At 44.5% G+C, this 24,922-nt stretch overlaps 1 protein-coding gene across 9 annotated transcripts in view; it reads right to left on the reverse strand.

The window, feature by feature from the left end:
- The window catches only part of robo2 (roundabout, axon guidance receptor, homolog 2 (Drosophila)), a 637,222-nt gene that overhangs the window by 225,364 nt on the left and 386,936 nt on the right, over nucleotides 1-24,922 (reverse strand). For all 9 annotated transcript variants that reach the window (XM_041211369.1, XM_041211368.1, XM_041211367.1 and 6 more), the window contains exons 3-5: nucleotides 8,569-8,726; nucleotides 7,323-7,443; nucleotides 4,953-5,091 (exon numbers count right to left, since the gene is read on the reverse strand). In XM_041211369.1, coding sequence (XP_041067303.1) covers nucleotides 4,953-5,091; nucleotides 7,323-7,443; nucleotides 8,569-8,726 — 418 coding nt within the window. The remainder of the gene's footprint in view (nucleotides 1-4,952; nucleotides 5,092-7,322; nucleotides 7,444-8,568; nucleotides 8,727-24,922) is intronic.

Here is a 24,922-nt window from a genome sequence, read left to right on the forward strand (position 1 = left end):
ATCATGTGCCACCATTTGAATTTGTGCATGCTCCTGTTCCACTGTGTGCATGTGAGTGTTTGTCTTTGCTCATGCATGAATTAAACTTGTGTGCAGGTGCATATCTGGGTAAGCGCATGCATGTCTGTGTATGCATCATGCATGTGTTCTTGTGCACGAATGTGCCTGCGGGTGTGTTTAAGCACACATGTGTGCACACATTTGTGAATGCGTGTCGCTGAAGGTTTGTGTGTGTACATGCTTGTGCATATGGACATGCATGTATTCAAGAGTATATACTCGTGCATGTGCGTTTGTACACTTGAGTTTTCATTTGTGTGTGTGTGTACACAAGCTTCTCTGTACGTGTGTGTGTGTATATATGGGAGCTCAAGTACACATATGCTTCTCTCTAGATTTAACTCAATTCATTAGCAACTGACAACAGGGAGATCGGGAGAATGAAACATACCTTTGCGTGCTGAGATACAAAAACACCTTCAGCAGTTTGCAGCATCCGACAAACCAAATCACTGAAGCATAATTTCTGAGTTGTGCAATTCAGCAAAAGTAATTCCAGTGTTTTAACTGGAGGCGGCTGGTTCAGGTCTATGTTCTGCCCTCTGTCTCACCCCTTTGAGCAGCAGAGGCCTGGTGTACCGACTTGCACAGACTAATTACTATTCTCAAAAACTGCCACAAAGAAACTCCTTATTCATACCGTGCACTTGCACAGATGCCTGCAGCACTTCAACATACTTCCTGGTCTATAATGTGCTCTGCTTCCTCCAGAGAATGGAAATGAAGGACTAGCTTTCAGAATTCTCTTGAGCACCACAGCTGCTGAATTATCTCGTTCTGGATCCAGTTCTGAGCTACACAGACTGGAAGCTTTGATTCCCCAGCCTTCCTGTGTTTGAGAGTTGAGGGGCGAATCTTCGGAAAGTCTCTCCGATGGACACAGCTCATAATCCGACTTGTCTGTGATGCACACGATGGACAAACAGCTGGGGAAAGACAAACCACCCAATGTGTGGACTAAGATTTCCCTCATGGCACTCTAGCAGCCCACAGCGAAGAGAGGTGTCCCTCACGAGGTAGGCAGACTCAGGGGCTGCTTTGCTACCTAGCACATTCCAACCAGCCAGAAATTGGCTACGTTGGGCGATCTTGGAGTGGAACCATTAGACCACAATTAATGTGTTGGAGAATCGAGCTCCCAACGAGCCTCAGTGCCTTTAGGTCAAGGAATCACCAGTAGCTACTGAACTACAGCATTCTGGCAACACAAGGCACCCTCAATCAATCCCCTCCCCCACCCCTCCCAAGTCAGTAGGGTACCACCAGCTCACTAATTCAAAAATCGTAGAACGTTTGTGAGGTGTGTGTTGAATGGATGGCTATTTTTCATCCAATGTTCATGAATACTACATAAGAAATTGGAATGGGCTTAGGGAGTTGGGTTTTTTTATTCATTCACGTGATGTGGGCTTCGCTGGCTGGGCCAGTATTTATTGCCCATCCCTAATTGCCCCTTGAGAAGGTGGTGGTGAGCTGCCTTCTTGAACCGCTGCAGTCCATGTGGTGTAGATACACCCACAGTGCAGTTAGGGAGGGAGTCCCAGGGTTTTGACCCAGCGACAGTGAAGAAATGGCCGATATATTTCCAAGTCAGGATGGTGAGGGACTTGGAGGGGAATGGCACCCGAATGGTAACAGGGATGAGGGACTTCAATTACGCGGAGAGACTGGAGAAGCTGGGGTTGTTCCTCTCACAGCCGAGAAGTTTAAGGGGAGATTTAATAGAGGTGTTCAAAATGGCGAAGGGTTCTGATAGAGTAAGTAAGGAGAAACTGTTTCCAGTGGCTGGAGGCATGGTAACCAGAAGACACAAGATAAAGGGAATTGGGAAAAAAAACAAGTTCTTTAAGCACATGTTGTCATGATCTTGAATGCACTGCCTGAAGAGTGATGGAATTAGATTCAATGGTAACCTTTGAAAGGAAATTGTATAAATACTTGGAGAGGGATTAATTGCAGGGCTGTGGCTAAACAGCAGGGGAATGGGGTTAATTGGATAACTCGTTCAAAGAGGTAGCACAGTATGAATGTCCTCTTTCTGTGCAGTACCATTCTATGATTATTGCTGAAAAGAGAGACATCTTGCTGAAGCTTTTCATCTTGCACTCATCAGGACAAATGGAAGAATGCCAAATTTCAAACAATCACAACAATTCATACTACAGGAGAAAAGGATGCTGATTGGCTGGCAAGTCGACTCTGATTGGCTGAGGTGTTGCCAAGGAGCAAGCAATGGAGAACAACAGGCTCTCCAAGCTCCCGGGTAATTCAAAAATGCTGAACAGCTTGAATATATTCATTCTATTTGCAGTTCACGAGAGAAAGAACAGCTGAGATTTAAGGGGAAGATGATCCTTTGAATTTGAAAGAAACTTGTAACTTTGAAGAGAATGTCAGATCTAGTGCGCTGCTGGTAGTTTTTGCTGAAACAAGATGTTAGATTGAAGATAATAACGCAGCTGAGAAAGGTAACAGGGACCTGTGCCAGCAACCACCATGATGTACAATAAGTGAATGAGGAATGTAGCAAATTCTCTGATAATGTGGCAGTGTTTAGATTCCAGGTGGATGTTCTCAGCTTCGAAATGGCAGACCATTTTTGCCCATGTCCGAGCCAAGGCTGTAATGAGGCCAGGAGGTGAGTGGCCCTGGGGGAACCCAAACTGGGCATCAGTGAGCAGGTTATTGCTGAGTAAGTGCCGCTTGGTAGCGCTCTCAACAACACCTCCCGTCGCTTTGCAGATGATCAGGAGTAGACTGATGGGGCGGTGATTGGCCGGGTTGGATTTGTTCTATGTTTCCATGAACAGGACATACCTGGGCAATTTTCCACATCACTGGGTAGGTGCCAGTGTTGTAGCTGTACTGGAACAGCTTGGCTAGGGACACACGCTAGTTCTGGAGCACAGGTCTTTAGTACTATTGCCAGGATGGTATCTGGCCCATACACTTTGCGGTATCCAGTGCCTTCAGCCGTTTCTTGATATCATGTGGCATACAGTGCAAAATGGAACGATTCATTACTGTCTGCCACTGTGGGGTTTGGGCAGGGCAGGAGTATCACCCTGAGTTCCTACTCCTGCCCACTTTGCTGAAAGGTTGATGGGTGCTCACAGGTCAGACAAGATGTTTCCAGGTGTGATGCCCAGGGCAACGGATAGCTGGCCAGCTCACATTGTCCAGGGGTGTGTGAAGAGTGGCCAGTTAGTCACAGTAGAGGAAGGTGGAGATAGGCTGAGCAGTGCTCCCACACGAGTGAGTGGATTCAGATCTGATGCCCAAAAAGATCGGATTTTAAAACCTCCCTCTAATCCCAGAATGATTCAGCAGCAGGATGAGAGAGCGGGTGTGATAAGGGCATGTGCTTTAACTCAGAGATCTGCGCTGAGGTAATCTGGTAATTTAAATTTCAGTATAATAAAGCTTCAGTGAACTTAAGACCCTCATACTCTTGCCATCACAGATGTCTGCCATTTCGAAGCTGAGAACATCCACCTGGAATCTAAACACTGCCACATTATCAGAGAATTTGCTACATTCCTCATTCACTTATTGTACATCATGGTGGTTGCTGGCACAGGTCCCTGTTACCTTCCTCAGCTGCGGTATTATCTTCAATCTAACATCTTGTTTCAGCAAAAACTACCAGCAGCGCACTAGATCTGACATTCTCTTCAAAGTTACAAGTTTCTTTCAAATTCAAAGGATCATCTTCCCCTTAAATCTCAGCTGTTCTTTCTCTCTTGAATTTTTTGCTTATCAAGATTTAGAATGTCAGTGTTATTATCCTGTCAAACACACGTACAGCATGGGGTTAGATACAGAGTAAAACTCCATCTACACTGTCCCCATCAAACACGCCCAGGACAGGTACAGCACGGGGTTAGATACAGAGTAAAGCTCCCTCTACACTGTCCCCATCAAACACTCCCAGGACAGGTACAGCACGGGGTTAGATACAGAGTAAAGCTCCCTCTACACTGTCCCCATCAAACACGCCCAGGGCAGGTACAGCACGGGGTTAGATACAGAGTAAAGCTCCCTCTACACCGTGCCCGTCAAACACTCCCAGGACAGGTACAGCACGGGGTTAGATACAGAGAAATGCTCCCTCTACACTGTCCCCATCAAACACTCCCAGGACAGGTACAGCACGGGGTTAGATACAGAGAAATGCTCCCTCTACACTGTCCCCATCAAACACTCCCAGGACGGGTACAGCACGGGGTTAGATACAGATTAAAGCTCCCTCTACACTGTCCTCATCAAACACTCCCAGGACAGGTACAGCACGGGGTTAGATACAGAGTAAAGCCCCCTCTACACTGTCCCCATCAAACACTCGCAGGACAGGTACAGCACGGGGATAGATACAGAGTAAAGCCCCCTCTACACTGTCCCCATTAAACACTCCCAGGGCAGGTACAGCACGGGGTTAGATACAGAGTAAAGCCCCCTCTACACTGTCCCCATCAAACACTCCCAGGACAGGTACAGCACGGGGTTAAATACAGAGTAAAGCTCCCTCTACACTGTCCCCATCAAACACTCCCAGGACAGGTACAGCACGGGGTTAGATACAGAGTAAAGCTCCCTCTACACTGTCCCCAACAAACACTCCCAGGACAGGTACAGCACGGGGTTAGATACAGAGTAAAGCTCCCTCTACATTGTCCCCATCAAACACTCCCAGGGCAGGGTATGATTTTGTTCGGTTTTATGGTGATGATTTTGGGAGTTTTGTGGTGATACTTTCAGGACACTTGAATTTTGTGATTAATTGACAATAAAATCATTGCTAATCGATAACTGAATGACTAGTGAGTCCTCAGCCACAATGATTTCAAAAGTGATGATGGAGCAAGACACTCCCCTCAGTTAAATCCACGAACCTGCCCCTGGCAACATCGGTGTCATCCTTCCTCCAGCGCACCGTGGGCTGAGGGTCCCCCTGCACTTGGCATCGAAACTCGACTGCATCGTCCTCCAGCACCACCTGGTTTATGGGTCTTCGGATGAAGACAGGGCGTTCTGGGAACCAGCAATGTTAAAAATACAAAGACAAAACCAGACAAGTCAGTTGTGAATCAAGAGCAGAATTGGAGGTGAATCAACTATCAGTAATTTGCTACTTGAGTGCCTTGCAGTCACAGAGAATACCTCTGATAATTAACTTCTTTTATGAAGAGATTAACACGATTCGAATCACCTGCACCGTTTGCTTACACTGTTTAATCTCCCACAAGGGGAATCCACTTGTGTGCGGAAATAAAGCACATTACTCATGCACCCACCCTTGCTTCTATTAGCAATTTGCGACCTTCGACCCTTTGCCACTGAAGTCACAATTCTGCCTCCTTTACCCTCTTTAATCTCAATCAATAGCGACGATGGGGGACTCTGACTGCTCCAGGAAGAGGGGGAGGTCCAAGGAAAGTGTGCAGCCCTAACTTGCCAGAGAAGACACCCAAAGGAGCAAGACTCACATTTGATTAAATCGCATTTACAGCACAGAAACAGGCCATTCATCCCAACTGGTCTGAGCTGGTGCTTATGCTCCACACGAACTTCCTCCCACCTGACTCCGTCACACCCCATCAGCATATTGCTCAATTCCTTTCTCCCTCATGTACGTATCTAGTTGCCCCTTAAATCCATCTATACTGTCCACTTCAACCACTCCCTGTGGTAGTGAGTTCCACATTCTCACCACTCTCTGGGTAAAAGGGTTTCTTCTGAATTCCCGACTGGATTTATTCATGACTATCTTATATTTATGCACCCTTGTTTTCTCTCCAACAGGTGGGAATATTTGCCCCATGTTCTACCCTATCGAACGCCAGGGTAATTTCAAAGTCCTCAATCCAGTCACCAACCACCCCCCACCCCCCCCCCCCCAACCACCCAGTCATCACTTTTCTTGAGAAATACCCCCAACCTGCGCCATCTTTCTTCTCCCAAACCAAACTTCTCGCTGGTGCCTCATTTGCTCAAGTGCTCGACTCTTCCTTCCCCCCAACCCCATGCCAACTCACCGAAGTGGCCTACATCTGTACCAGAGTCTAGGCAGCAAGCTTATGTGGGCAATTTGACCATAACGGGCATCACACGGAGCCATGGCTGAGATAAGCTGACTCAGCATCAGCTCTGGCCCGTGTTGCTTAGTACCAGGTAGGCCTCCATCGCCACCTGTGTACTAGCATTTGTATTACCCTCGGGAATCCTAATTTTACAAATTCTCACAACCAGCTTCAATGCCCCTCTGTCTGCCCATGATCTTTGTTGAAGGTACTGACTCCTTCTGGTGGTGTATAATACTGGGGGTATCTTGGAATCTCACCTGGACAGTTATCCTCTAGCCAAGCTATTTACCCCTTGGAGGTATTACAACTGTGCCAGACCTCAGCCCTTACCTGATTTCCATCATAAAATTATACAGAATATAGAGCACAGAAGCAGCTAGTTTAACCCAACTGATCTGTGCCAGTCTCATCCTATCAGTAGATTCTTTTACTCCTTTCTCCCTTGCATGTTTATTGTGCCTTCCATCAAATGTATCTCTACCATTTACCTCAACCAGTCCCTGTGGTAGTGGGTTCCTCATTCTCACCATTTTCTGGGTACAGTGCTTGTAGGTAAAACCTTTCCTACTGTTTTAGGGGTCATGTGATTGTACTGATGAATCAACCCTAAGCGCGAGTAATCTTATGGGTGGAGCTTTCTAACCATGGATCTGGTTTAAGCATGCATCTTCTACAAGAGCTCTGTCAATAAAATTATCTGTTTCGAGTAAGAAACCTGTCCAGTACATCAAGTTTATTACACTGGATAAAGAGATTTCTCCTGAATTCCCTATTGGATTTATTAGCAATTATCTCACATTAATGCTGTCTAGTTTTGTTCTTCCCAATGAGTGGAAACATCCTTTGCACCTTTACCTGGTCAAACTATTCCATAAATTTAAAAACCTCTACTAGGTCACCCTTCAATTTTCACTTTCCCATTGGAAATAGAACGGTTGAATGTTGGGATGGAGGGGTCGTGATGGTTTGGTGTGGGTAGATAGGTCAGATAGGATGAGGCAAATGGCCTTCCTCGCACACCACCATCTTGTCCTCAACCCTTGCCAGTGTCGGAGAATGTCACCCTTGACCTTGGTTTATGTTGCTGGGAGAAAACCAAGACAAGTCTTCTGAGTAAAAAAAAAAGGATTAAACTGATTCAAGAAAATCTTCAGAACTATTTAAGGAAGGCAGACTTACCAAACACAGTCAATTCTGCAGGATCACTGTCCCTTTCACCCACCATATTGGTCCCCACACAGACGTACATGCCAGCATCACTCCTCTTGGTGTTTGAAATCATCAGTTTGCCTCCACGCATCTGAGTGACAAAAATAAACAAAGGCTGAGGCGTTTTATCTATGACAATTGTAGTTTTCTTTCTGTTTTACCTCTCATTTATTCCTAGCTCTTTATTGCAAAGGTATAACTAGAATGGTACCAGGGATGAGGGACTTCAGTTACACGAAGAGACTGGAGTTGGGATTGTTCCACATAGAGTAAAGGAATGGGAGATTTGATCGACGCCTTCAAAATCATGAAAGTTCTGATAGAGTAAATAAGCAGGAACTGGTTCCAGTTGAAGGCCAAGTCAGTAACCAGAGGACACAGATTTAAGGTATCTGGCAAAAGAACCAGAGGGGAGTTGAGGAGATATCTTGTTCCACAGGAAATTGTTGTGATTTGGAGTGCGCTGTCTGAAAGGGCAGTGGAAACAGATTCAATTGTAGCTTTCAAAAAGAAATTGGAAAATACTCGAAAAGGGAAAATGAGTAGAGCCTTAAGGAAAGGACAAAGGAGTGTGAGGCTAGCTTAGACTGTTCTTTCAAAGAGCCAGCATTGGTACAATGGGTCAAGTGGCCTCCTGCTCTGATGTATCATTCTATTATTCTATGAGCTGCCATGTTACTTCCAGAAACAATTGGGTGTGCAAACAGGTCTCATGTGACTGTGTGCTGAAAATTACATGAAAAAATGCATTTTGCTTTAATTTCTTTTGTTCATCAAGGTGAAGATGGCAGGGACTGGAACATTTCCCATGGGTTAGGTAAAGCTGCCTCTTCGCTGTCCCAACAAATTGTCTCCATCCCAAACTCAAAAGATTTCCTCTTACTGCCTCAATGTGACAGCTTTTTACCATTTCCCCAAACAGCCATCCTGAGCCTCTCTGATTCAATGAGGCTGAATTAGGGATAGTTTTGTGCCTTAGCCCTTTGCCCACCAGGAGCCATGTTGAAACTGCCCAAGATCATTTAGCAAGCTCTCTTCCTGCGAGCTGACATCCCCCCAACAGTCTCGACAAGATTTGGAAAGTTAAAGCCAACCCAACTGAACCACTCAGTTTCTCCCCATCATCTTTGCAGCCCCACACTGCAGCCTGGTTCAGTTCTCCAGTTATGTCCATTGAGGGAGAGGAAGCACAAAGGGCGTGCTCTGATATACGCACCGTTATTCTTTCATCGCGGTCGTTAACGGGGACCTTGTCCTTCTTCCAGAAGATGGTTGGCTCTGGATGCCCGCGGGGTGGTTGGCATTCCATGATGGCAGGCTCACCCGCAGCGACGACAACATCAGTGGGGTTCAGTCGGAAGTCATCTCGGAGCACTGCAAACAAGGTAGGCAGAGGTGGTAAGAGCAGAAGAACGGGCTCAATGGGAAATAGCATCAATGATCAAGGAGAACCTAAGATAAAAGCTAAATACTGCGGATGCTGGAAATTTGAAACAGAAACAAAAATAGCTGGAAAAAACTCAGCAGGTCTGACAGCATCTGCGGAGAGGAACACAGTTAACCTTTCGAGTCCATATGACCCTTCATCAGTCACACGGACTCGAAACGTTAACTGTGTTCCTCTCCACAGATGATGTCAGACCTGCTGAGTATTTCCAGCTATTTTTGTTTTTGTGTTGAAGGAGAACCTAAGGGCTGGATCTCTGATCTGGCAATATGAGGAGGCCATTCGGCCCCTCCAGTCTGTTCCACCATCCTATCACATCACGGCTGATCTGTACCTCAGCTCCATTTGTACGTCCTTGCTCCATATCTCTCAATGGCCTTTACCTGATGTCAGGCAACACTTCTTTACACAAAGAAGCCTCTCAAAACTGAGACTGATAAATTTTGTTAGGCAAAGAGTATTAAGGGTTACCTAGGAGGAATTCAGTTACAGGTCTCAACAGATGACTGGACTGGTAACGAGGGGATGAATAGCCTAAACCTCTACCTATGTTGCGAACAAAATTCTATCGATCACAGGTTTGAAATTTCCAACTGGCCCTCAGACTCAACAGTTTTTTTGGGGGGAGAGACTTCCAGAATTCCAGATTTCCACTAGCCTCCATGTGATGAAGTGCTCCCTGACATCACCCTGAATGGCCTGGCTCAGACTTTAAGGTTATGTCCCCTTTTCCAAGCTCCAACCCACACACACCTCCACCCACCCACGGCCCCAACTAGGGGAGATGTCCTTGCTATCAAATCCTTTAAACACTTTGAAGATATCAAGACTGAGGGGTTTCACCTGAAACAGTGAATAGCTGGTCCATTGGGGATCCAACAATGATTAATAGGTACAGCAAAATACACACTTAATACACATTATCATCACATTGCTCTGTGGAAGCTTTCTGTGCTCATATTGATGACTGCATTTTCTATGTTGCTATAGTGTGTAATGAATTCTTTCTTTTGACATTTTCACCTGTCAGATCCTCTGCTCCAGAACTGACAGCACAGGGTTAGAGGGTAAAGCCCCCGCTATACTGTCCCCATCAAACTCTCCCAGGACAGGTACAGCACGGGGTTAGATACAGAGTAAAGTTCCCTCTACACTGTCCCCATCAAACACTCCCAGGACAGGTACAGCACGGGGTTAGATACAGAGTAAAGCTCCCTCTACACTGTCCCCATCAAACACTCCCAGGACAGGTACAGCACGGGGTTAGATACAGAGTAAAGTTCCCTCTACACTGTCCCCATCAAACACTCCCAGGACAGGTACAGCACGGGGTTAGATACAGAGTAAAGCTCCCTCTACACTGTCCCCATCAAACACTCCCAGGATGGGTACAGCACGGGGTTAGATACAGAGTAAAGCTCCCTCTACACTGTCCCCATCAAACACTCCCAGGACAGGTACAGCACGGGGTTAGATACAGAGTAAAGCTCCCTCTACACTGTCCCCATCAAACACTCCCAGGACGGGTACAGAACGGGGTTAGATACAGAGTAAAGCTCCCTCTACACTGTCCCCATCAAACACTCCCAGGACGGGTACAGAACGGGGTTAGATACAGAGTAAAGCTCCCTCTACACTGTCCCCATCAAACACTCTCAGGACAGGTACAGCACGGGGTTAGATACAGGGTAAAGCACCTTCTACAGTCCTCCAACCATTTACTTTTGGTCTAACCTTGTAAGAGTGCCCCAGTATTCTAAACACCCATCCAGCTAATTGCACTGAGGTTCAATATTCTAGTTCATACAATGGCACTTGGAGAATTAGTTGATAGGACGCTAAATAATAATTGCTGATTGCAAACAATCTTGAGCATTCTTGCTGGGGAAGTGAGCTATAAACAGATTCAAAACACAACTTGTTAAAACAAGAATGGGCTCAGTTACATGTCAGTCAACTAAATGGTGTCTTAAATATCAAATGTCGTCCTGGCATATTCTGTAGCCAGACCTTTGGTGATTAGTTTTATTTATACCACAGAAATTACTAAGTCAGTGAAATATAAAGTGATATTTTCACCGGGTCTAATCCGAAATCACAGTCAAGCCAATTTCCTACAATGGTCCCCATTCTTCAAAGAAATGATGTCATCCGTCCAGTTCACATTGCTGTAATAAGGCTTAACCATGATCAACTACAGGCATGAATTGTTGTTACTGTACAATCAAAACAGCGTACACACATGTCAACCTCCATCTACAACTGGAATGCAGACAATTTAATTCTCAATAAGCTACTTTATAGTTCAATTCAGGGTTAATCAAAGATCAAAACAATTTCTCAAATTGGACAGTCAGGATGAGCTTCAGGTACAACATGCATTGGATACAGAGTAAAGCTCCCTTTACACTGTCCCCAACCAACACTCGCAAGGCAGGTACAGCACGGGGTTAGATATAGAGTAAAGCTCTCTCTACACCGTCCCCATCAAACACACCCAGACACTCCCAGCTTGGGTTTAGAAATAGAGTAAAGCTTCCACTACACTATCCCATCAGACACTTCCAGAGCAGGTACAGCATAGGTTTAGATGAAGATTAAAGCTCCCTCCACACTGCCACATCAAACACTACCAGGGCAGGTACAGCACGGGGTTAGATACAGAGTAAAGCTCCCTTCATACTGTCCCATCAAACACACCCAGGATAGGTACAGCACGTGGTTAGATACAGAGTAAAACTCCCTCTATATTGTCCCCATCAAACACTCCCAGGACAGATACAGCACGGGGTTAGATACAGAGTAAAACTCCCTCTATATTGTCCCCATCAAACACTCCCAGGACAGATACAGCATATATCCATGTGTGCATGTATTTGCCTGCGTGCCTTTTTGTGAATGTGTTTGTATATCTATGCATGTATGTGTGTGTGTTTGTGTGTACATGGATGTATGACTTTGTATGAGTACTTTGCTCCAATTTATTAATTTCTTGTGACGCTGTTTAGCCTTTCAGATTGACTTCTGCCTTTCTGTGGGATTTTGAGGCAGCTTTTGCTTTTCGAATGTTATCACACTCTCTTTGGATGTTGATTAAGCCCTGACCCTCGTGCTAAGCAATTAATGGCTTCCTGTCTTGCTAGTCACTAACAGTGCAGAAACGTTGATGGAAAAGGGTAAGAAAACTGCAGTTGTTTGCACATTTGCTTTAAACCCAAGTTGCATTATTTAAGGCAATTCCTGACAGTCTGCAAAAGCACAGCAATTGTGTCACCAACTGTAATTGAACATATTCCTGGAAGTTTCATTGTCTGATCTCCTGCCTCCGACTCTCCCCCTCCCATGATCGTCAACTGACACATCCATCGTCGCAGAGCCCCCCCTCCCCAAGGCCAATCAGAATGCAAAGAGGCTGTCCGTTTCCTGATTGGATGATTCTTGACTGTCAGCTAAACAACCATTTTACCCCAATCTCCATATTTTTCCAATCATTGAATCTTACGGCACTGAAGGAGGTCGTTCAGCCCAGCATGCGTGTGCTGACTCTTTGAAAAAAACTCTCCTATTTAGTCTCAGATGGCGGATTTTTCCCCATAATCCTCTAAGTTATTGATCTTCAACTACACGTCTAATCGTCTTTTGAAAGTTCCCATAGAATCTGCTTCCAACAGATCACCGGTGGTCCAGATCTTCACAGCTTAAACGTCTCCTCATTTCCCCGCAACTTCTTTTGCCAATTATTTTAAATCTGTTGACCTCTCATTACTGACCCACTTGTCAGGAGAAACAGTTTCTCCCTCTATGCTCTATTCCTAATTTTGAACACTTCTATTGTCTCTCCCCTTTGACAACTAGGAGGACCAGCAGCCTGAGTAAGCTATGCCAAGGAGAATTTAATCTTCGCCATCTCCACGCTGGAATCTCTGCCTTGTGTTTATTTTAAAGGCTGTTAAACTTAATTATCAATGGTACATTGCAGAGAATTAATGTCTGTGAATTGAGCAGAAATGTAACCCACCAAATGGCTGCTCATCGAGCAGGATCCAGAGCAGCGAGTGAACAGAATCAAAAGGGAATTTTGTTTTCTTAAGGTCGACAACTGCTCAGCCAAAGCACGTTTGCAAGCAGACGCTCAGAAATCACGGGGGGATGAATATCTGTTCAGCCAGCTGATAGGCTACAGTTTCCCCAAGGTTCTTACAGGTCCATTAGCCAGTGTGGATCAATCAGTAAAGTCAAGAATGGTGGAGTAGAGCTGAAAAATTAAAGACTCGGACACTTGTGACGGACAGGGAGAGAGGGAATGCGAAGGCCAGAGGTGAAACAGAGACTGCCTAATGGGCAACTAAGGTTCCTCCTACAAGCAAGACAGAGAAAGTTCTACTGTTACTATTAACCGGTTATGATCAATTTGACTGGCTAATGATTAATTGACTGGTAATTGCTCCCCTAATGGAAACCAGGGTAGGGTTCTGAATATATAATTTCAGAGAAATGGGCCTCCAGCTTTCCTGCAAGTAATAAATAAGTCAGCTGATGTGTGGCTGCAGAAGTCACAGAATGCAAACTGGAGGCTCCGGCTTGTTTAATGGAAATCTATGACCAATGCAAATGCTCTGCTGTGCATCAGCAACCTCGTGGAGAGGCACTCTCAATTATCATAGATTCATAGAGTCACGCAGCAAAGAAAGAGACCATTCGGCCCCTCGTGCTTGTGCAAGCTCTTTGAAAGAGCTATCCAAATAGTCCCTACTCTTTCCCCACAGCCCTGCAAATTATTTGCACTTCAAGTGTTTATCCAATTCTCCTTTTGAAAGTTACTCTTGAACCTGCTTCCCGGTGGTGGATTCCAAGGTTACAACAAATCAATGCATCGACATGTTTTTCCTTAAGTGACCACTGCTCTTTTTTGCCAATCACTTTAAGTCTGTGCTCTCTTGTTACTGACCCTTCTGCTACTGGAAACAGTTCCTCTTTTATTTACTCTATCAAAATCCCTCAGAACTTAACCACTTCCATTCAATTTCCCCTAGATTGGCTCTGCAGGAAGGAGAACAATCCCAGCTTCTCTAGTCTCTCTTCGTCCCCTCGTACCATTCTCGTAAATCTCCCTTGCAATCGCTTTAAGGCCTTGACACCTTTTCCGAAGGAGAGTACCTAGAATTGGACACAATATTCCAGCTAGGGCTGAACCAGTGTCCTATAAAGTACCAAGGATCTCCCATCCAAGATCCCAGAATCTGGTAGAGTTGGAGGCTAAAGCCCTCTGAAAGCCCCAAGATTTTTGACGTAAGGATCGTTACATTGCACAATTTCCCAGTCCTTGCCTGAAGATCCCACTCTTACCAGGGTGTGGTCCCACCAAAGCGTTGCCCAGGTCCCCCTACTTCTCAGGAAGAGTCTAGACCATGGGCACTGGAGGCTTTCCGACAGAGGAGGGAGAAGGGCAATTGTCTTTGCAAGGGCTAGGTAGTCAACCCCTAAACCGCTTTTGTTACCCAAAAGTTATGGGGGATCCTGGAGACAGAAGCGGGGCTGAGAGGAATGTGCTTTTCCCAGAGAGTAATCGACCTGCGGAACAAACCGTTCGCTTCTCCAGTGCTGACTCCTCTGTGTGCCTTCAACAAAAAGCGGTACCTGTCCTGGTTGGGACAGAAGTTGCATCTAACTGGAGGCAAGTAAAACAATTCATGGTCAACATAGTTCCCCCAGATCCAGATCTTTCTCTCCCCTCATTAGTCTAAGCGTTTTGCTCTGGTCTCTCATCTCTCCCTGGAGATAACATGGCACTTAATGGGTGGGGAATCTCTTGGCATGGTGCCTAACATTTGGAAGCATTAAGGGATATGCTGGATGGATCATCTGAACTTCTCCTGACCATTGTTTCCATCAGTTTGCATCTTCTACTGAACTCTCTGCCTTGATTCAAATCAGCTGGTTCACCCTGCCGCTGGGGTAGAACAGTGGTGCTTTGGGGACTATTTTGGAGGCTATTTTGGAGGGCTATTTGCCGCTACTTACATGCTGAGGTGCTCTCAGCATGTGGCTTTGAATTCCAAATCACACATGCTACTGAAATAAGTTAAATTGGTGAGCATAGTGGATTGAGTAGATAGGAAGTAGATAGAAGAATTCCGTGATGGGAGGTTTGGTAACTAGGGGGGGCGCGGGTTTAAGGATCACTGAATCACTGACCTGTTTCAGCAGAAAAGGAGGCCATACAGCCTGGTCCATGTCTGTGCCAGCTCTCTGAGTGCCTTCTCCCTATAACCCTGCACATTCTCCTTTTTCAGACAATAACTCAATTCCCTCTAGAAAGCCTCGATTGAATCTGCCTCCACTGCACTCTCAGGCAGTGCATTCCAGACCCTAACCACTCGCCGTGTGAAAAGGTTTCTCTCCATGTCCCCTTTTGCCAATTACTTTAAATCCGTGCCCTCTCGTCCTCCACCCTTCCACCAAGGAGAACGGTATTTTTTCCTGTCCAGACCCCTCACGATTTTGAATATCTGAATTGGTCAAAGAAGCAGAAGGGGAAAGTATTTTATGCAGCGAGTTGTTGTGATCTGGAAGGTGCTGCCTGAATGGGCGGTGGAAGCAGATTCAATATTAACTTTCAAAAGGGGATTGGAAAATACTCGATAAGGAAAACATTGCAGGACCAGAAGCGGACAGTGGGGATAATTGGACAGCTCTATCAAAGCAGCTGGCATAGTCACAACGGGCCAAATGGCCTCCCTCTGCACTGAATGGTTCGAATGATGCAGCAAAAAAAGAGGCAACAACTGACAACTCCTTTCTCTTCCTGAAACACCACACAGTCCACACAAACCACAAAGACCATTTGTTTCCAAGACAGTGCGTCAACAATCTTTCTTCCCAAGGACAATCCCCACAATGGAACAAGCTGCCAAAGGGAATAGTCCCAGCCGCATCACTTGGAATCTTCAAGACCCATCTCTAGGTTATTCCCATTTAAAAGTCTTCCTTGTCAGAACTACCATCTCAGCAGGTCATGCCTGGGGTTTCGCTAGCGCTACCCAGATAAATGTTGGCTGAACATGGATATTAGGCTGTGATGCTGACACAACTCAAACACAAGCAGACGATGGCCAGCTTTATGAGGTCCACACTCCTGTCAGCAGATGGACTCTGAGCGATTGCCCAGATTGGGTTCTCCATTCTGATGCCCACCAGTGCCTCGAGAACATTTCCTGTTTACTGCTATGGGATCCAGTGATCCGGAAAGGACTGCCGAAACTCATCATCTGTCGGGCCATGACGGCGGCCAGCTGTGCTCTTATCCTGGATGCAGAAGAACAGAGAAAACAGCAATTGCCTTCCAGCCCACACCCCCACCAGCTCCTTAAAATAAACTGTAACTAAAGCATAACTTCTAACCCACACTAATTGTTTTTCTCGTTAACGTTATCACGAAAGGAGTCGTGAATTTTGGCCGGTTTTCGAGCAAAAGTAAATTGTTTGAGATCCCAAAGCCGCAATTTCCTCTCTTAAATCTCAGATGCAAGGGCAACAACAACAACAACTTGATTTTATATAGCACTTTAACGTAGCGAGGCTCTTCACAGGAGCAACTACCAAACAAAATATGTCACTGAGCCTCATAAGGAGATATTAGATCAAACAATCTAAAGTTTGGTCAAAGAAGTTGGTTTTAAGTAATGTCTTAAAGCAGAGAAGAAAGATGGAGAGATATAAGGAGGATAATTCCAGAGCTTAAGGACCATACACAGCTGCCAATGTTTTTTTTACCTCTTTATTCTTTCATAGGATGTGGGCATCACTGGCAAGGCCAGCATTTGTCACCCATCCCTAAGTGTCCTTGAACTGAGTGCCTTGTCAGGCTATTTCAGTGGTCGACCACATTGCTCAAGTTGCATGTTAGCCAGACCAGGTAATGATGGTGTAAAGGACATTAGATGGGTTTTTATGACAATCAATAATAGTTCCATGGTCACTGTTACAGAGGCTAGCTTTCAATTCCAGATTGTTGTTATTAATCAATTGAATTTAAATTCCACCAGCCACTGTGATGGGATTTGAACCCATGTCACCACAGCGATAGCCTGGGCCTCTGGATTACTAGCCCAACGACACTACCACTACTCGACCATCGCCCCCAATAAATAGCCTCAGTGTCACTTTTTTGGGTTATCTGTGTTATCTTCTGATGCAGTCCAGCGATTGTATGGTGCATCTCTGAGGATTAGGGGGTTATCCCAATGAGGAGTCACATGTGGGCCAGAGAAGGATGGAAGATTTCCTTACCTAAAGGACATTAGTGAACCAAATGCGTTTTTACAACAATCAACAATGGTTTTGTGGTCACCATTACAAGGACCAGCTTTTTCATTCCAGATTAATGTATTGAATTCAAATCCCACCAGCTACCCATGATGGGATTTGAACCCATGACCCCAGAGCATTAGCTTGGGCCTCTGGATTACTAGTCCAACGACAATACCATTGGTGGAGCAATTAAATTTGGGGATGCTCAAGTAGCCAGAATTAGAAGAGTACAGATATCTCGGAGAGCTGTGGGAGCAGATTACATCTGGAAAGGGGTTAGGGCTGGAGGGATTTGAAAACAAGGATGAGAATTTCAAAACTGAGGCATTGCTGAACCTGGAGCCAGGGTAGGTCAGCGGGCACAGGGGTGACAGGTGAGCAGGACTTGGCGTTCAAGAAGAAGCCTACTGTAATTCACACCAAGGATGAAAGCAGGGTGATCGGAGAGTAACTGGGACAAAGGGAAAATAGGAACAGGTTGTGAAGAGATTTTTGAAAGCAGGGTCAGTGTTTCTGATGGGACTGGGTATCAAAGTCAGGTGCCAAGTAGCTTTTTAAAAAATTCATTCATGGGATGTGGGCTTCACTGGCTGGGCCATCATTTATTGCCCATTCCTAATTGCCCTTGAGAAGATGGTGGTGAGCTGCCTTCTTGAACTGCTGCAGTCCATGTGGCATAGGTACACCCACAGTGCTGTTAGGAAGGGAGTTTCAGGATTTTGACCCAGTGACAGTGAAGGAACGGCAATATATTTGCAAGTCAGAATAGTAAGTGACTTGAAGGGGAATTTATAGGTGGCGGTGTTCCCATGTGTCTGCTGCCCTTGTCCTTCTAGATGGTAGAGGTTGTGGGTTTGGGAGGTGCTGCCTAAGGAGCCTTGGTGAGTTCCTGCAGCACATCTTGTAGATAGTACACACTGCTGCTACTGTGCGTCGGCGATGGAAGGAGTGAATGTTTCTGGAGGTGATGTCAATCAAGCGGGCTGCTTTGTCCTGGACAATGTCAAGCTTCTTGAGTATTGTGGGAGTTGCACTCATCCAGGCAAGTGGGGCATATTCCATCACACTCCTGACTTGTGCCTTGTAAAGGGTGGATAGGCTTTGGGGAGCCAGGAGGAGAGTTCCTCGCCACAGGATTCCCAGCCTCTGACCTGCTCTTGTAGTCACGTACTTATATGGCTAGTCCAGTTCAGTTCCTGGTTAATGATGAACCCCAGGATGTTGATGGTGAGGGGTTCAGTTGCCATTGAATGTCAAGGGGCGATGGTTAGATTTTCTCTTGTTGGAGATGGTCATTACCTGGCACTTGTGTGTTGCTTGCCACTTGTCAGCCCAATCCAGCATATTGTCCAGGTCTTGCTGCATTTGGACATGGACTGCTTCAGTGTCTGAGGAGTCGCAAATGGTGCTGAACATTGTGCAATCATCAGTGAACATCCCCAATTCTGACCTTATGGTGGAAGGAAGGTCATTGATAAAGCAGCTGAAGATGGTTGGGCCGAGGACACTACCCTGAGGAACTCCTGCAGTGATGTCCTGGAGCTGAGGTGACCGACCTTCAACAACCACAACCACCTTCCTTTGTGCTAGGTATGACTCCAACTAGTGGAGAGCTCCCCCTGATTCCCATTGACTCCAATTCTGCTAGGGTTCCTTGATGCCACACTCGATCAAATGCTGCCTTGGTGTCAAGTGCAGTCACTCTCACCTCACCACAAAGTGAGTGATGGTGGTGAAACAGAGGGTGTAGGGGGACACAAAGGAGGTAGTATTAGAGGGGCAGCTGCTCCACTTTCAAAGGGACTATGCACCGAGAAAGGGGGGAGCCCGCTGGGAGCCATTCTCCTGCCCTTTCATCTGACCCCTCCCTCCCCCACCTCTCTGGCGACTCCACCCACAACCCCAACCCGCCGCACTCACCTATCTCCAGGGCTCCCACGAAGATCTCTGGTGAAGGCCCCACCGTGTTGCCGGCAGCGGCCGCCATTCCCGGTGGTGTCACCGGCAATGGAGAGCTGCCAGCCTCTGATTGGACAGCAGTTCTCAGCGGCGGGGTATCTTCCGCCATGGTCCTAAATCCCGCGGAGAGCCTGAGCTGGAGAGTTAACATGGCTGACAACAGGGCCCATTTGGTCAGTCCTTCCCCACCAAAGCGACGTGGGTTTCCCAACATTCTCCAACCGGGGCTGGGGGGGTGGGGGGACCTGCATTGGGAGCATTAAATCCAGCCCAGGGAAGGTGGGACAGTGGGCTGAATTTTAAGCTGGAAGGGATTCCCCAAAGGCCTGGCATAACAATCGTGTGCAAGCCTGCCTCAACTTGGCCACTCGCACCCCCACCCCCACCCCAGCCATTTTGGGGGCAGTTGGGGCATTATTTGGCCCGGGGACAGGCTTCCTGAGGAGGGAAGCCGGCCTCTGAGAGAGTGCCAGCCAATCAAATGGCCCCAGCCGTGCCAGAAGGAGTGATGGCCATTGCGGCAGTGCCAGGGGGAAGCGAGCTGTGATGGAGCTCAACATTATGGCCAGTCTGGGTCTCACCAGGACCAGCTTGGCAGAGCCAAGACAGGGTAGTGCGTTGGGGGAGGTGGTGGTCAGGGCAGCGGGGGGGTAATGGGGGGGGGGGGTGTGCCGTGGATGGTACCTTGGGGTGAAGCCCTCCAATGGGCACAGGGGACCTAAAAAGAAGGCACCCCTCCCCCCTCCCCTCACCTTGCCCAGCTGCCAGCCTACCCAGTGAGACATGGCAGGTTGCGAGTTTGCCTCTGGTCTCCCCACCATGAGTAAATTCCCAGCAGTGGTGGACAGAGGCCTAAACGTGGTCATTAATTGGCCACTTCAGGGCCTCAAGTGATTCACGGGTGAGCGGACCTCCCAATGCCACCCCCACTGCTGGTTAAGTTGCAATGCTGGCAGGCGGGTAGACCGGTTAGTGCCAGGAATAGCGCCGTTGGCATGGTACCAAGTTTTACGTCCCTTCCCCACCTGCCAGCCCACCCCAAGGGGCCATGAAATTCAGGCCAGTGAGTGTGAGAGTGGGACAGCGGGCAGAGTTTCACAGGGGCCCCCTGCCCAGCGGGTTTGCCGGGGGTGGGGGGGAGGGGGCGAGACCCCTCAAATTCTCCGGCTGACCCTCCCACCGTCCACCTTCCTGTCCCAGACCCGTCAGAAATTTCAGGGCGATGGCCGAGGCGTAGGGTAGCCCCCACACCACCAACACCCAACACCTTGCCACCCACATCCACCCCTGCCACCATGTCCCATCAATATGATATGGGGGGGCCGGTTAGCTCAGTCAGCTAGGCAGCTAGTCTGTGGATCAGATTAGAGCCAAAGGCCATGGGAGACTCAGGGTCTGCCTCTTTGCCCTACCTGCAGTAAAAGTCACAGTACTTTACCATAATTCAGTGAGTAATCACCAAGGAGCTGCCTTCAGGCAGAGAACTGAAGAGGAATAAATGTGTGTGAGAGTGAAGAGTCTGAGTGAGGGTGAGGCAGTGGAAAAGAGAGTGAGAGTGTGACACTGTGTGAGACAGCTAGGCTGCAGGATGTGGTGCTGTTGAATGCAGAGCAAGGAGCTGAGCGATCCCATCTTCACCATCCTGCCCGCTCTGTAATCACTGCTCAGCCCCGACTCAAATTCACTCTTTCCCACAATCTCGTGATGTCCTCAACTCTCTGTCCCAGATTCCTGCGAGAACCTAGAGACTTTCAGAACCCAATCCCTCTGTCAACCCGACCACAACCTTTGTCTATGCCTTGCAGTGTCACCTCTTGTTATCAATCCAGGGCTGCCATCCTTTTATCTGGTTTCCTCAATAAAAAATAAATACATTTAAAAACCGCTGCCTCGCTGTGAAGCCACACATCACACAGTAGTTCTTAAATTAAACCCATATATCAGATCATATCATCACTGTCAGATGCATTATTCACAAATTCAATGATATAAATATTAGGAGATACATCAACCAGAGCCCAAATGTTCTGATTGAGTTGAGAAATTGTGTGGTTCTGCTTCACATTATCATCCGAATCCCGAGATGGGAGAACTTGCAAAACACTAACAATGGCCACTTTTCCCACAGGGATTTGGCCCCAGTAACACGCAGTGTGTTATTATATAATATATATAGGAGTGTTATACTCAGTAACACGCAGTGTGTTATTATATAATATATATAGGAGTGTTATACTCAGTAACACGCAGTGTGTTATTATATAATATATATAGGAGTGTTATACCCAGTAACACGCAGTACGTTATTATATAATATATATAGGAGTGTTATACTCAGTAACACGCAGTGTGTTATTATATAACATATATATAGGAGTGTTATACCCAGTGACACGCAGTGTGTTATTATATAATATATATAGGAGTGTTATACCCAGTAACACGCAGTGTGTTATTATATAATATATATATAGGAGTGTTATACCCAGTAACACGCAGTGTGTTACTATATAATATATATAGGAGTGTTATACTCAGTAACACGCAGTACGTTATTATATAATATATATAAGAGTGTTATACCCAGTAACACGCAGTGTGTTATTATATAATATATATAGGAGTGTTATACCCAGTAACACGCAGTGTGTTATTATATAATATATATAGGAGGGTTATACCCAGTAACACGCAGTGTGTTATTATATAATATATATAGGAGGGTTATACCCAGTAACACGCAGTGTGTTATTATATAATATATATAGGAGTGTTATACCCAGTAACACGCAGTGTGTTATTATATAATATATATATAGGAGTGTTATACTCAGTAACACGCAGTGTGTTATTATATAATATATACAGGAGTGTTATACCCAGTAACACGCAGTGTGTTATTATATAATATATATATAGGAGTGTTATTCCCAGTAACACGCAGTGTGTTATTATATAATATATATAGGAGGGTTATACCCAGTAATACGTAGTGCTTTATTATATAATATATATAGGAGTGTTATACCCAGTAACACGCAGTACGTTATTATATAATATATATAGGAGTGTTATACTCAGTAACACGCAGTGTGTTATTATATAATATATATATAGGAGTGTTATACCCAGTGACACGCAGTGTGTTATTATATAATATATATAGGAGTGTTATACCCAGTAACACGCAGTGTGTTATTGTATAATATATATATAGGAGTGTTATACCCAGTAACACGCAGTGTGTTATTATATAATATATATAGGAGTGTTATACTCAGTAACACGCAGTACGTTATTATATAGTATATATGAGTGTTATACCCAGTAACACGCAGTGTGTTATTATATAATATATATAGGAGTGTTATACCCAGTAACACAGAGTGTGTTATTATATAATATATATAGGAGGGTTATACAGAGTAACACGCAGTGTGTTATTATATAATATATATTGGAGGGTTATACCCAGTAATACGTAGTGCGTTATTATATAATATATATAGGAGAGTTATACCCAGTAACACGCAGTGTGTTATTATATAATATATATATAGGAGTGTTATACCCAGTGACACGCAGTGTGTTATTATATAATATATATAGGAGTGTTATACCCAGTAACACGCAGTGTGTTATTGTATAATATATATATAGGAGTGTTATACCCAGTAACACGCAGTGTGTTATTATATAATATATATAGGAGTGTTATACTCAGTAACACGCAGTACGTTATTATATAATATATATGAGTGTTATACCCAGTAACACGCAGTGTGTTATTATATAATATATATAGGAGTGTTATACCCAGTAACACAGAGTGTGTTATTATATAATATATATAGGAGGGTTATACAGAGTAACACGCAGTGTGTTATTATATAATATATATAGGAGGGTTATACCCAGTAATACGTAGTGCGTTATTATATAATATATATAGGAGAGTTATACCCAGTAACACGCAGTGTGTTATTATATAATATATATAGGAGGGTTATACCCAGTAACACGCAGTGTGTTATTATATAATATATATATAGGAGTGTTATACTCAGTAACACGCAGTGTGTTATCATATAATATATACAAGAGTGTTATACCCAGTAACACGCAGTGTGTTATTATATAATATATATATAGGAGTGTTATTCCCAGTAACACGCAGTGTGTTATTATATAATATATATAGGAGTGTTATACTCAGTAACACGCAGTACGTTATTATATAATATATATGAGTGTTATACCCAGTAACACGCAGTGTGTTATTATATAATATATATAGGAGTGTTATACCCAGTAACATGCAGTGTGTTATTATATAATATATATAGGAGGGTTATACCCAGTAATACGTAGTGCGTTATTATATAATATATATAGGAGGGTTATACCCAGTAACACGCAGTGTGTTATTATATAATATATATATAGGAGTGTTATACCCAGTAACACGCAGTGTGTTATTATATAATATATATAGGAGTGTTATACCCAGTAACACGCAGTGTGTTATTATATAATATATATAGGAGTGTTATACCCAGTAACACGCAGTGTGTTATTATATAATATATATAGGAGTGTTATACCCAGTAACACAGAGTGTGTTATTATATAATATATATAGGAGGGTTATACAGAGTAACACGCAGTGTGTTATTATATAATATATATTGGAGGGTTATACCCAGTAATACGTAGTGCGTTATTATATAATATATATAGGAGAGTTATACCCAGTAACACGCAGTGTGTTATTATATAACATATATATAGGAGTGTTATACCCAGTGACACGCAGTGTGTTATTATATAATATATATAGGAGTGTTATACCCAGTAACACGCAGTGTGTTATTGTATAATATATATATAGGAGTGTTATACCCAGTAACACGCAGTGTGTTATTATATAATATATATAGGAGTGTTATACTCAGTAACACGCAGTACGTTATTATATAATATATATGAGTGTTATACCCAGTAACACGCAGTGTGTTATTATATAATATATATAGGAGTGTTATACCCAGTAACACAGAGTGTGTTATTATATAATATATATAGGAGGGTTATACAGAGTAACACGCAGTGTGTTATTATATAATATATATAGGAGGGTTATACCCAGTAATACGTAGTGCGTTATTATATAATATATATAGGAGAGTTATACCCAGTAACACGCAGTGTGTTATTATATAATATATATATAGGAGGGTTATACCCAGTAACACGCAGTGTGTTATTATATAATATATATAGGAGTGTTATACCCAGTAACACGCAGTGTGTTATTATATAATATATATAGGAGTGTTATACCCAGTAACACGCAGTGTGTTATTATATAATATATATATAGGAGTGTTATACCCAGTAACACGTAGTGTGTTATTATATAATATATATAGAAGTGTTATACCCAGTGACACGCAGTACGTTATTATAATATATATATAGGAGTGTTATACCCAGTAACACGCAGTGTGTTATTATATAATATATATAGGAGTGTTATACCCAGTAACACGCAGTGTGTTATTATATAATATATATATAGGAGTGTTATACCCAGTAACACGCAGTACGTTATTATATAATATATATAGGAGTGTTATACCCAGTAACACACAGTGCGTTATTATATAATATATATAGGAGTGTTATACTCAGTAACACGCAGTGTGTTATCATATAATATATACAGGAGTGTTATACCCAGTAACACGCAGTGTGTTATTATATAATATATATAGGAGTGTTATACTCAGTAACACGCGGTGTGTTATCATATAATACATACAGGAGTGTTATACCCAGTAACACGCAGTGT

Source organism: Carcharodon carcharias, chromosome 18 (assembly GCF_017639515.1).
Source record: "Carcharodon carcharias isolate sCarCar2 chromosome 18, sCarCar2.pri, whole genome shotgun sequence".
NCBI lineage: Eukaryota > Metazoa > Chordata > Chondrichthyes > Lamniformes > Lamnidae > Carcharodon > Carcharodon carcharias.